The sequence below is a fragment of the Tachypleus tridentatus genome, chromosome 9 (assembly GCF_004210375.1).
Source record: "Tachypleus tridentatus isolate NWPU-2018 chromosome 9, ASM421037v1, whole genome shotgun sequence".
Taxonomy (NCBI): domain Eukaryota; kingdom Metazoa; phylum Arthropoda; class Merostomata; order Xiphosura; family Limulidae; genus Tachypleus; species Tachypleus tridentatus.
In genome coordinates, this window is record NC_134833.1 from 101,697,237 (window position 1) to 101,712,351 (window position 15,115).

At 33.1% G+C, this 15,115-nt stretch overlaps 1 protein-coding gene across 10 annotated transcripts in view; it reads left to right on the plus strand.

Annotated features, from left to right (window-relative positions):
* Positions 1-14,384, plus strand: part of LOC143225903 (G protein-activated inward rectifier potassium channel 3-like) — a 50,171-nt gene extending 35,787 nt beyond the window's left edge. For 7 of the 10 annotated variants that reach the window (XM_076456095.1, XM_076456098.1, XM_076456094.1 and 4 more), the window contains 3 exons: positions 9,238-9,317; positions 9,556-10,924; positions 11,740-14,384. In XM_076456095.1, the coding sequence (XP_076312210.1) occupies positions 9,245-9,317; positions 9,556-10,901 (1,419 nt within the window). In that variant the 5' untranslated portion in view covers positions 9,238-9,244 and the 3' untranslated portion in view covers positions 10,902-10,924; positions 11,740-14,384. The other 3 variants (XM_076456101.1, XM_076456100.1, XM_076456099.1) reach the window with 2 other exon arrangements.
* Positions 14,385-15,115: the final 731 nt, after the last annotated feature.

The window sequence follows — 15,115 nt, forward strand, 5'->3', positions numbered from 1 at the left end:
GAAAATACACATGAATCTTTAATATAAATTCTTACTGTCATTTTTCTACTTCCATTTTGAAGGAAAATAAACTTTAGTTGTCACGTGCCTCTTATAATATTAGTACAACGTCTCTGTCCATAATCTATTTTCAGGTTACTGTTATCCCTAAGCTCGGCGTGGCCAACTTGTAAGCATGACAAACTGTAAATCCGAGAGTCCACAGTTCGCATTTTGATGCTGTAGGTTTCTTATAAGAGTGACGGTTAAATTTCGCTATTTGATTGGAGCTGTCCAAAAATCGATGGACGCATTGTTGATTAGCTGCCTTTTTTCTAGTCTATCAGTTTTAAAAAATATCGATTATTACGTGTATAGACTTTATGTAGATTTAGCGAATATCTGGAACAAACAAACAAAACCTCTGCATACATTTGTAATATACATAAATTATAAGACATAACAGACCATTGGAGACTTTCGTCTGTTGTGGTGGTATTTGCACTTGGAAGATTTCGTGTTGTCTCTGCAGTTTAAAGGCTGTACATATCCATACTTATGTTGTATAACACAAATCTTGAGCAAAGACGTTTGATAGGGTAATTGAAATTTCCTCTTGTATTGATAATAACATCATACTAAGGGATTGGCACCATATTATTATTATTATTTTCTAATTTACATAAGCTCCTCTAAATAACTCAGCTGAACATGTGTAGACGAGACTCGCAACTCGTATAAAATATTAAACATATCCTGTTTTACATATTCATAGCATGTGTTTAACTACTTCATGGAATTACGTGCTCATCTACTTTATGAAATTTGGAAAACTTTGAAGACATGGTCGTGAGGCTAAGAATAGTATTGTTTGTTTGAGGCATTATGGGATATGATTTGAAATTTGAAGCTGGTTGAATTTTTAATTTCTTTTTAATCTCTTCAGGTAGCTTTAAGCTACAATAATAGAACTGGCACCGAGAGAGGCCATTTTGTCTTGTATAAATACATTAGGAAGTTATTTTCATGTAATTTACTTTCTTTTTTGAGCTTACTTGCTGATGAAATATATTTTATTACAATTAACAACTTTTACAATAAGTAAGATTAGTGTTTAGAGCAGGTACGACGTTCCAATCACAGAATATGTCGTACTTGTTCTAAGCACTAATTTTACTTACTGTAAAAGCTGTAAATCGTAATAAAAAGCACCCTGTATAGTAGTGATTATTTTATTAATGTGATGCAGTTTTTGTATATTTTATTTTTCCCAATACATACAGTTTTAGGACTTTGTCTAGAACAAAACATAAAAATGTTATTGCAGTTTTTAGTTCATCTAGCAAAGGAGAGCGGAATTTTCAACCTGAACGATGCGTTACGAGCAGTTGGTTTAAACGAGGTCATGTACAGTACAAATCATAGTCTTTCGATTCAAAGTCTGGAACCTTAAACCATGGGCCACACCCGACTCATCATACATCAAATAAACAAAATTAGAATGAAACATCTATTAAGTAATACATATAAGCATCAAGTATTACATATTTGTATTGCATAAACTGTTTTTAAGTTGTCCTAGTTTAAACTGAATAAAGTAGGCTGGGGTGTTCAATTGAAATCGCTTTCAGGTGAAAACGAGAATTAACCCTAAACAGCCACGACACTTGAAATTATTTTATGCAGGATTAGAGCAAATTGATCTACGAGACCTGTATTTCCCTTCATATTAGCCATATTTTTTATATGCCAAGAATATCAAGCTTATACTTGATACCATGTTATTATTCCTCAGGATCTCTACCATGCTACCTTCGAATTGAAATTATTTTAGACAGGATGAGAATAAATTAATCTATGAAACCTTGAACTTTGTCAAATACATCATTCGAAATGTTTGACCTTCCGAATATAAAACTGTAGTTATATTTCAAATCAATCAAGAGATGACGGAACTACGAGTTAAACGTTTGCACTTGGGGGAAAAAATCGTTCAATGAGCTGCTCAGCCATGGCTAAAATGTGGCCAATATTTCTAAAAAAAAACAAAACAAAACTTCATTAGGATAACGTGTCAGCCTGTATACGCATTTCTGTGGTATTTTTCCTGTCGTTTTAGATCATTTCAGCTACGCCTGTACTTCATTTTTCCACCTAGAAGCAAATTCAAAATAGTAAGCCTTCAAATTAAAATTTAATTTCCTGAATGATTGTAAAACAGTTGTCACTATTTTAATCTATTAGATTAGTTTTTTGTTTGTTTATTCTTTAACTAAAAGTATCACTGTTAAAAGAAATTTCTTATATACTTAGCTAGGTAGCATGCACTAAATACAAAGTAACAAAGTGTGTTAGGTAAATCGTTCTTTTGTTATTGTTTTATATAGATACTTTTAAATACTTTAATAAAAGAAATAGCACTTTTTAGGAACCTTTAGGTTTGTTATAAATAAAGAAAATTTTTATTAGGACAGCAAGACAACTCACGAAATAATGTTGAAAATACAGTAGTTCTCTCATTAATAACTCTTTGAAACATTAAATGAATAGACTTATTTCACACTAAATAAACCCATATAGGGTTAACAACGTATTATTAGGAGACGTTAGGTCAAATGGGGTTACCGATACTGGACTTTCGAATATCCTCTTCCTTGCACTTTTTTTTTTGGTTTGGAGGACAACACAGACAAACTATGTGTTAAAGAAGGTGGTAAGCAGAACGTAGTCGTTCTGTGGTACTTTAATTAACGCTTGCTACGCTTTTCTCCAGTGTGTGTAGTGAATGTATGAGAGAAATTAATGGAGTGTAATTACACTCACTAATGTATACATATATAAGCAATAAGTTGTGTTTTCTTTCGCCTCCTTATCTTTCCGAGAAATGAATGCTGAACTTCTCTCATATATCAATATTTCTTCGAGTAACTTGATAACTACACGACAGGACACAGACACACTTTCACGTTGTTAACTTGCCCTCAAGTAGTGTCTTAAGTCTTGTGACAACTCGAAAATTATTCTTAATATTAGGCCTAACACTTGTTATCAATGCAGTGACTGACTTGTAAAGACAGAAAACAGGATTAATAATAAATATCAAGTACCATGTGCATTATCCCTTAAGGCGAACTTTTTTTACAGTACAGGATGTTGCTTGCGGAGGAGGGAATACATAAACAAACTTTGTCACGCCCCCTATCTTACTGATTTTTACACAAACTACTCGTTCGTTCGTAGTAATATCAGTAATTTAAAATTTTTTTGGGTAAATTTCTTTCTTTGTGACATGAAACGTCTGTTGTGTTGAGATAGTCAATGAGAACTCAGTAAATAGTACACATGCTCCTTGTTTACTTGCTGCTGTTGTTATTTCGCAATTTTTAGTGGGAAGAGAGACTCGTATGCCTCGTAATTTAAGTTTGTTATTATGGCTGACGGGATTGGTTTCGCTTGGTGGAACTCGAGCCCTGAAGCAATTGTACTTAACACATGTATAAAGAAAATATGTTAGTTGTTAAAAATTCATAATTTTTTACAAACTCATTTACGAAAATATCTAACCTTATTACAAATAATATTTGCCTACTTTAATGTTAATTTTATACTCTGTATATTGGGAAAAAGTGTATGCTTTTTAAGTAAAAACTCAAAGAACACGCGGAAGAATATCACAATACTTAAGGAAAAATGATGGAAAAGACTGGAGTATTCTTACACTGTCAATAAGCACAGCACGAGATTCTGGTAATGTAGTGTAAACAAGTGTTATGGAGACTTTACCTCTGCATTGCCAGTAAGTTGAATAGCTACTACAAACATATTTACAGATGGTGTTTTCTTTATTTTATTTATACTTTTGTTTAAGCATTACAATACAACATAGGAGGTTTATCTATATCCATCTGCTTGTCATCTCTATAAAGACACCAAAATATGTTGGGTTAGTATAAGAAATAACAGCAAATCTAAGCGTGGGGAGCACGTGTACTTGGTTTTGTATTATTTATTAAGATCTTCATCAGCCTACGTCAAATCTAATTATATATACAAAGTAGCGCATGTATTAGGTTCAATAAGGTTCTTCGTTTTGTTCTGTACATTTGTGTGGAAAAGTCATTTATTTACTTTGATGAAGATCATTTGAAATAGTGAAAATTTGATTCACTCTATAACACCTATATAGCAATTTAGGCGCCTTTACGAATGAAATAATTTTTAGTTTTGCTTAACCAATACTGTGAAAAAGTCGTTCTTAATATTCAGACATTTTTAGAGGTGGTTATAAACAGCAATTTTTGTGGCCGCCATTTTGTTTCATCACGATCTCTACTTAATGTTTTAGTGCAAAATTCTTACAAAATAACATATAATAATACGGTATACTTATAAGAAATGTACACATACCTTGTCAACCTGAGCAGTGATAAACTGTCTGAGAGACGTCCTTCGTTTTATTATGAGTCCTTTTAATAATTATTATATTTGATCATGGCTGTCCTGAAGCATGAACTAATTACCGCAGCGAGTACTTTTATAAACAAATAAATTTTGACTGTGTTATTCTATGACTAATAGTCGCTATCACTGACATCTGGTCTTTAGAAGAAACCATTCTGGTATGAGTTAATTCAGGTGTTTATACTCGATGTTCGTGTATTCATTGTTTTTCTCTCTCTAACAGTCGATCACTGTTTTTCTTTAATACTTAGCATAAAATGCCCTCGCTTCGCTGCGTTATTCCAAAGGTTTCCTTATAATTCACGCAGGCCCAGTGTTTCGAAGAAGTTCCTTCATTGTTTTCAGTTACTTCTATAGCTATCCCAGTAAGTCTGTACTCGAAAACAAACCTCGTTATGTACCTACCACGTTTTGTCCCACAAACTTGGCCCAACATGGCCAGGTAGTTACGGCTCAACTAGTAATCTGAGGGTCACGGGTTCGAATCCCAATCACACCAAACATGCTTACCTTTTCAGCCATGGGGGCGTCATAATGTGAAAGTGAATCCCACTATTCGTTGGTGAAAGAGTAGCCATATAGTTGTCGGTGGGTGGTGATTACTAGCTACCTTCCCTCTAGTCTTACGCTGCTAAATTAGGGACGGCTAGCGTGGTTAACACTCGTGTAGCTTTGCACAAAATTAAAAACAAACTAACCCACAAACTTCTGATTGAGGATATGAACATAGTTTCAAACATGGCGTTCCCGGGATCTCGAAGGGAGGAAGGCAAAATTGTATGCCACATTTGAGTTTAGTGATCCCCAAAACTCATCATGCCTGGGTTATCTGTCAGATGATACCCAAAAACTTATTATTAGATCTTCATCATGCCTGGGTTACCTGTCAGATGATACCCGAAAACTTATTATTAGATCTTCATCATGCCTGGGTTACCTGTCAGATGATACCCGAAAACTTATTATTAGATCTTCATCATGCCTGGGTTACCTGTCAGATGATACCCGAAAACTTATTATTAGATCTTCATCATGCCTGGGTTACCTGTCAGATGATACCCGAAAACTTATTATTAGATCTTCATCATGCCTGGGTTACCTGTCAGATGATACCCGAAAACTTATTATTAGATCTTCATCATGCCTGGGTTACCTGTCAGATGATACCCGAAAACTTATTATTAGATCTTCATCATGCCTGGGTTACCTGTCAGATGATACCCGAAAACTTATTATTAGATCTTCATCATGCCTGGGTTACCTGTCAGATGATACCCGAAAACTTATTATTAGATCTTCATCATGCCTGGGTTACCTGTCAGATGATACCCGAAAACTTATTATTAGATCTTCATCATGCCTGGGTTACCTGTCAGATGATACCCGAAAACTTATTATTAGATCTTCATCATGCCTGGGTTATCTGTCAGATGATACCCGAAAACTTATTATTAGATCTTCATCATGCCTGGGTTACCTGTCAGATGATACCCGAAAACTTATTATTAGATCTTCATCATGCCTGGGTTACCTGTCAGATGATACCCGAAAACTTATTATTAGATCTTCATCATGCCTGGGTTACCTGTCAGATGATACCCGAAAACTTATTATTAGATCTTCATCATGCCTGGGTTACCTGTCAGATGATACCCGAAAACTTATTATTAGATCTTCATCATGCCTGGGTTACCTGTCAGATGATACCCGAAAACTTATTATTAGATCTTCATCATGCCTGGGTTATCTGTCAGATGATACCCGAAAACTTATTATTAGATCTTCATCATGCCTGGGTTACCTGTCAGATGATACCCGAAAACTTATTATTAGATCTTCATCATGCCTGGGTTACCTGTCAGATGATACCCGAAAACTTATTATTAGATCTTCATCATGCCTGGGTTACCTGTCAGATGATACCCGAAAACTTATTATTAGATCTTCATCATGCCTGGGTTACCTGTCAGATGATACCCGAAAACTTATTATTAGATCTTCATCATGCCTGGGTTATCTGTCAGATGATACCCGAAAACTTATTATTAGATCTTCATCATGCCTGGGTTACCTGTCAGATGATACCCGAAAACTTATTATTAGATCTTCATCATGCCTGGGTTACCTGTCAGATGATACCCGAAAACTTATTATTAGATCTTCATCATGCCTGGGTTACCTGTCAGATGATACCCGAAAACTTATTATTAGATCTTCATCATGCCTGGGTTACCTGTCAGATGATACCCGAAAACTTATTATTAGATCTTCATCATGCCTGGGTTACCTGTCAGATGATACCCGAAAACTTATTATTAGATCTTCATCATGCCTGGGTTACCTGTCAGATGATACCCAAAAACGTATTACTAGATCTTCATCCTGGACCATTCCGAGCTCGTCTGCCAAGTTTGGCTTTACTAGCTTTCAAACTATGTAAAAAGCTTGAGGACTAACCAAGTTACAAACACACACTTTCAATTAATATAGGGCTTGGAGTGACCAGCAAAACATATACCGTCAATTTGGTAGCAGTATAACAACAGAATAATACAAAATAATTCTAATCTCAGACCCCGAAATCTATAAATCCGCTTGTCTTAAGTCTAGCGTTTGGTAAACCTTTATTAAATATAGATTATATTGAATAAAAAGATTTATTAACACTGTAACTTGTGTACTTCTTTGCTTTAGCTAAATGTTTACTTTTATTGTATGTAGTAGCCTAAGTAAATAAATTTATAATGTTATTGCACAATCTAACGTTAGATCTTTTTAAAAATTCTCAGCTTTTACAGTATGTATAAAATGTCTGCTAAAGTATATTTACCCACGCCTTTTGTTTACATCCGCCGAGTTCGCGCGCATGCGCATTTAGATAATAATGTGGGCGCACATTTTCCTAGCAGACAAAAACTGAGTATTATTATAAATGAAGATGATGACACAGCGTAAATGAGGAGTGAAAGGAGGTAATCATGGTTAAAAGACGTTCAGACAAGACGTTTCCTTAAATACGAACGTATATTAAAAAACAAACAAGCTAGTTTTTAGTAGAATGGATTTTCCCAACTTTTAAAAAGTGTTAAGAAATGATTATACATATATTTTAAATCCTCATTTCTCTCTTCCTGGTTTGAAAGATAAAACCAGAAATTACATAATAAATAGAAATGTTTTCTAGTTTAGAAAATTTTCAGAAACTGATGTTCAAGTAAAAAAAAAAAAAAATCAAAATATTTTTGTTCTGAGTAAAAATTATAGAGGACCGGATTTACAGTTTAAAGTGAAACTTTCATTTGCACAGCTACGTGTGTAGTTTTTGTATGTGCAATTTTTAAGATAGCCCACCGTGAGCTTGAGGATTTAATAATGCTAAAACTCGGGGCTCGATTTCCCGTGGAGAATAGATCGCTCTAATTTCTTACTGGGCATACGGACGTCTAGCAATACTTCAAATGAACTGAAGAATATAGGGTTCCAAAGAAAACTGGTAGATTCATAAAGCGAATATGGAACGTTTTCAAAAACAAAACAATAAACATATTTCACTCCATGCCGGTATTTGAAGAATGAGGGTGAATTACGATATACAACATGTATGTATAAGCACAACTCTTGTGGTCTAAGAATGTCACGTGTACGTTATCGGAACTTCATGCGTGGTTTGAAATAGGTGGGTGGAAATTAAATGACACAAAACATTAGGAAACTGAAGGTTAAAACAAAACATTATATCTGCATAGTTCACGTCCCTGAAGGTCATGAAACTCGCACTTTTTTGTAATACAAACAAATTGTCTTTTAATTAAAAAGTTTTAACATGGAATGAACTATGTTGTTTTCAATACAAAGTGTGAAAAGGTGTTTCATAATTGGCCAGTCTATATGTAATGATTTTAATTGTATGTATTTTATGTTGGCAATGTCAGAGTGTCTCTCACTTTCTCTAAATTTTACACACTACATACGTATAAAACTGCTTATGATAAATTCAGTTCTCTTAAAAAGTCTTGTGAGGTGACCTGTCATCAAAAACCACTTAGGTCGGCTTTCCAATCGCTTGAAATCAAAAAAAGAATGAAATATGATTTTGTTAAAATCTATGTTTTAAGAATGAGGTATAACTCCTGATGTTGAACCTGTTTTATTTGTAGTAACATGTTATAAAATGTGGTTTGTTTTGAATTTCACGCAAAGCTACACGAGGGATATCTAGCAGTGAAAGACTAGAGTGAAGGCAATTAATCATCATCACCCGCCGCCAACTATTGAACTACTCTTTTGCCAACAAAAAGTGGGATTGACCATAACATTATAATGCCCCCACGGCTGAAAGGGCAAACAATTATTTGATGGGTGTGCTACAAAGAAATCAAATGCATTTTTTAAAGAAGTTTTTATTGTTAGAAGTATGTAAGAAAGAGACTTCCTGAAAATAAATTCGTACAACAAAATTATCAAACTATGTTCAGTTAAAGTACATAACATTTCGAATAATGGATCCTTCAGTATTCCTCATGGTAGCGGAAAAGTACAGCAAAACGCATAGGACAATAATGGCTCTATAAACCACTCAAACCTAGCTTTCATTAACACTAACTATCAAAGTGAAGGGTGTAGTAGCGAAAGGAAACTTTCGACCCCACAAAACATTGCAGTGAAGCTCATTTTATATGTAACAAAATAAAATAACAACAAGAACTTGCAGTCGTTGAAAGCTTTCTCTCACAGACAGACAGACACAGAGCTATCTTGTTTTCAGTGAATAACATTTTATTACACTTTTTTTGGTAGGTAGTTTATGGTGCCGCAGCTACAGAAGATTAGACATCTGGAAGACTGTATGTACTCTAGTGACATCTATCGGAAGAAGAGTGAGTGTTAATTAAGCATAGTTCCTATAAAAGGTTGATCTGAAAAGGATCTTCCTTAGCTCCAAAGTCCTCTATTTATACCAATAACAAACATTTTTAGCAATAAGCGCATTAAGTAAACTTTAATTACTGATATTTTTTATGGGTAACTGTTTTGTGCCTTAATTATAAAACGTAAAGTGGACCTTAAAACAGTATTATCAGATTACATTCCTCAAATAAAGGATGAAATTTGCAGATGTAGAACAAGGTGAAGTCTTAAGCGAACCTCCTATTTGTGATAAAAATGAAGAAATCGAACAGAATATTAATGAGTGTCAAAGACTGTCGCCCTGTACACCAGGAGATTTTGAAAACATGGCCATGACAGAAGGATGTGCTAGAAGTCTGTCTTCGAATAAATTCGCAGTACATGCAAGTGTTAACGGAAGACTTTTATTCAAAACTAAACAGTCGAAGATACTACCAGGCCGTCACAGAAAGAGATTAATATTGAAAAATGGATCCACGAATGTCGTCGCTAAAAATGTTGAAAAGCGTCGACAGCGCTATCTTCAAGATCTTTTCATAACCTTAGTTGACATCCAGTGGAGATGGAACTTGTTGATATTTTCAATGGGATTCATTATTACGTGGTTGGTTTTTGCCGTTATCTGGTGGCTAATCAACTACTCCCACGGGGACTTTTTCCATATGAATGATACCAATTGGGAGCCTTGCGTTCATAACATCAAGTCATTTACGTCAGCGTTCTTGTTTTCATTGGAAACTCAGCATACCATAGGTTATGGTTCCCGTTATGTTAATGAAGAGTGTCCCGAAGCTGTCTTTGTTCTATGCCTTCAGTCTATCACTGGAGTTATGATTCAATGTTTTATTGTAGGCATGGTTTTTGCCAAATTTTCTCGTCCAAAGAAACGCCAACAAACTCTCATGTTCAGCCGGAATGCCATTGTATGTCTTCGTGATGGTAAACTTTGTCTTATGTTCCGTGTCGGTAACATGCGAAAGTCTCCTGTTATTGGTGCTCAAATCACTCTACACTTAATAAAGAGGAAAACGACAACAGAGGGCGAAGTTATCCCTTATTATCAATCCCAGTTAGATATTCGACACGACAGCGTCAGTAACAGCCTTTTTCTGTCATGGCCAGTAGTGATCATCCATGAGATTAATCAACATAGTCCACTATACGCTATGTCAGCTGAAGATTTTCTAAAAGATAAATTCGAGCTAATAGCTATTTTAGAAGGGACTACCGAGTCAACCGGTCAGTCGTTCCAAGCCAAGTCCTCTTATCTTTCTCGGGAGATTGTATGGGGTCAGCGTTTCGAGCAAATAATATCCTATAGTAAGGAAACTGGTGACTTTTTGGTCGACTACGGAAAATTTAACAATACCTATGAAACTGAAACTCCATTGTGCAGTGCTAAACAGTTCTACGAATTCCAGAAGTCTTTCAGCGTGGATTGTGAGAGGTACGAAAACCATAACATGACAAGAGAACACTTGAAAAACATAGGTTCACTTCGTTCACCATTTTTTGACATTATAGAAGGTCGATCCATCAGTTCCACAGAGTAATGCTGAATTCAAGGATTTTTTGGGTAAGCCTTATTATTATTATTTACCCTAAAATAATAGCAATACACTTTTATTATACTGAGAATCATTTATGTGAGGTTATTTTGATAATTTTTTGTATTTTTTATGAAACAAGCTCAATTTATCAAGACGATTTGCTCTTTACTTCATTTTTCTTTTTTCACTAACACTAATCGGGATTTTTTTACGCTTTAAATTTTCAATTATTTCACTAAAAGCACCCCAGTGGTCCAGCAGTATGTTTGAGGGCTTGAAACGCTAGAATCCGAGTTTTGATACCCGCGGTGGACAAAACATAAAAAAAACAACCCATTGTGAAGCTTTTTGCTTAATTACAAAAACAAATTTCACTAGAAATAACACTTGCCGCTTTTTATTTCTTGCCAACAGAAAAACGTATAGAGCACACATACTGTACACCTAAGATGTAAGGAAAGCATTTTAAATAGTTCATATTTCCTATATAATTATAATTTTGAGGAACTAAAAGCTGATTTTTTTTTCCAGATTACTACTGTTTAAGAACACTCTCCGAGCAGTAGAAGCAAAATTTGAGATCAGTAAGACACACACACACACACACACACACACACACACACACACGCTTCGAATAAAGTAAACCCAAAATTGAGGTGTTGAATTTGTATTTTGAATTGCATGACAAACAAAATGACTATTCTAAGCTATGAGTTTTTAAAAGAAAGGCTGTATAACGTAGTAATAATAGCATTTAACATTCACTTTCAGTTTAGTGAATTCAATGAATATATGTTTTACTAAGTTGTCTTTAATTTATGGCTACTGTTACATTTTCCAGGTTCAAATCCAAAACAAGGCCTGCGTGGACAGATTAGTGAGACGTAAATATTACTATTAAGATATTTTTATGCTCATAATATTCAGGAAAGAAAGAAATGTATTCAAACCAGATAAAATTTAAATTTCATTTGAAATGATACATAGAATCAATGTGAGAGGAATAATGCTCAATGTTTTACGTTCGTCAATTTTAACGTGAACGAAAGAAGCAATAATCAGGATTCGAACATTAATAGCTCGATATTTGTTTGTTTACCAACCGAACAAGAACATCTATTAACTTCGAAAAATAATTTTCACTACAGGATATTAGTTAATAAAACAAAAAATATTTATTAGGAATGAAAAATAACCGTCTGAATTTTGTTTGTTAACATCTTAAGAAAATAGGATCGTTTTTATTTTTGGTGACTTTTGTGTTAACTAAACCTGCTTTAAAACGACCAATGAAAGATATGGAAAGTAAACGATAAGGGGTTATAAACATCTACCTACTAGACCCATTACATTTAGTGGCATTCTACCTCGTTTGCTAGTTATTTTGAATCTAATATTGTATAAATAACGTTTAACAACTCAATAAATCAGAACTCCAAACAGGACATTATTTACAATGGCTTTACAAATGTTTACAGTAACTTATAAATCTTTGTATCATGGACGTAAAATGAGAAGTTGTTTACAAGTATAACTAAATATTTGTTACATTACACCATTTACGTTTAAACTTCTAAAAAGCTGTGACACATCAGTGAAGTAGTAAACAAAACACAAACAGAATTAGAACTTTCCAATTTGAAAAGTAACGCAAATTTATTTAGCTAACTCGGAACAGGTAAGTAAGGTTCTTAGCTTTCAACTGATAGCAGGTCATTTGCATAGATACTACAGAGAGAGGAGAATAAAAATTGAGTTATGGTTGAGTGGAAAAGATATTAGTTTATAAGATTTTGCCCTCTACTAAGTAGTGTTTGTGTGTTTATTTAAGGCAAAACTGTTCTTCAAAGTATCCATACCGTCGATGGCCTCTTATAATACAGAACACCAAGTTAGAAGTTATGTAAATCTCTGATTTTGTAACGATGTCTGGAGAATGTTAATTTCATTTCGCAACTATAATGGATTCACTTTCAGTAACTTGTTAACATACGTAAAATTTGTTATTAGTATTTTGCCTTAGTCGGCACGCGCATTTAGTTATAATGTGTACTGAAACGTTCCTCTAAGTTTAAAAGTTTGCTAGTTCTTCCGACTAAAAAGAATTCTTAATTTGAGGAAATAATAATTAACTTTATATGATGTTAACAATTTATTGTACGATTTGTTTGTACTTTTATTTCTTATTGTTATTTTGTTCTATACAGTAAAAACACAATCTCAATGAGATAGTTTAGTGTTATTTTGATCACCGTTCAGTGAGCGAAAGTGTTGTTTACAATGATCTCAAAAACTCAGCAGTTAAGAATTCGCTACTCTGACCATTTTCATTTTCTCTAACTATATTTTAACAATGTACATAATTATGCTGAAATAAGTAAAGTGTTTCTATATTTAATTGTAGTTCGCACGTTAAAAAAAGTTGTAACGGTCTTGCTTACACAAACAAGTGAAACATCTACAAGTTTTGATTAAATCCACTTATGTCTTAACACTTTTACTTTACTGAGCGACATGAAACAGCTTGAGAAATGATTATTTGTTGAAACTTGGAACAAATCGTGTAGCATAAGATTTAAACATGTTCTTGTCGCATATAAATAAGGCAATATGCAAAATATATTTTCAGGGACATCAAATGTTTGGAACGCTAACCGTAGCAAAAGCAGTAAATATCAATATTTGTTGCTTGTAAATACAGTACTACAGTAAAAGAAAGTTACAATAATCAGTTAATTGAATTATAGTTTTAGGCACTTTTAAGCATATTTATTTTTATATGAATAATGTACAATATATTTTATATTTTTACACATTTGTAAAAAAGCTATAAGGCAAACTTTACAAAATTCTAAAAAAAAAAATCAACAACCAACAACATAGCAAATAAAATGAAGTTTCAAGTTTTATACTAAGATAAAAGATTTGATAAAGTTTTTCGTAATTATTTTATATTTTCACAAAGTATTAAGTATTGTTAGGGTATATTTGGAGTTTTTGTATACCGCAGTAGTTGCTTGCGTTTATACAAAGAACGTGTACTTAAACACGTTCTATGCTTATATATATTTTCCTTAATTTTTCTTAAATTATTTCAATTAATTTGATATAAGTAAAATGTATTTTTTGACAGATTTATGTTTGAAGTTTACAATGTTTTATGTTCTGTATTGAACAATTGTAGTCCTTTTAATATAGATTTACCTCTTAATGTGTTAAAACATAAATCAATCTTTAATTTTCATTACTTCATGAACTCTTACTATATCGTTACTGGCCAATAACTTGTAAATACTATCTTTCATTGGGTTAGGTTTAACAAAAATCATTCCATTGTATTTCCTAATCAGAAGTTTTAATATTTTTAATTATTATTTAGTTTTGAATTAATACAGAATTTAATAGTAAAAAGTCACATTCCCTTACTTTCTTTTCATTGTAATATGGTTGTATTTTTAGGAAGTAAATAAACGTTTTGAGAAGCGAGTCAATATTTATTTTTCGGCGAGTACACTACAGAAATAATGCAATTAAAACATAGTTTTCTGTCTTTTTGTATTGTATGTTTCACTAATAGTTCAGTGATCATACGATATGCATAGTCTTTCAGACTTTCTAATTATATAAAATGTGTTATTTTACTGAATTATCCTTTCTCTTAAATTGTTGCTTTACACTTCTCTTATGAAAAGAGAATGAATCGTATTGGTTACTAAAAGTTACATTGAAGGGGAAATCTAGCTGAAAACACAAGGAAAAATCTTTATCTCGCAGATAAAGTAAACTGTTTGTATTTACTTAACAGTTTTAAACTATTTTATTTATCCTTGAATAAATCCGGAAAATCTAATTTCAAAATTATCATTACTTTAATAGAAATTATAAAAAAGTGTAATGCATGTAAAAGTAAAGATTTTAAATATCAGACTTGGTAATTACCGTTCGTTTCAATCAAAACCCTAAATATTCTTTTTCTGACTGGAAAAGAAAAATACAGAAATATTTGATGAGAAATCTCGTAGCATATAAACTTTTAAGTCATTGAATGTATTAAAACACAATTTTTGTTCACCTGTGGCAGACGTATAATGATTTGATCTACTTAGGATAACTCTTGTTGTTACATATAATTAAAGAAATACCTTAAAACCAAACATACGACGTTAATTTATTCAAGACAATACTATTCTTGAATCATGTTAAAAACATGCTTGTGA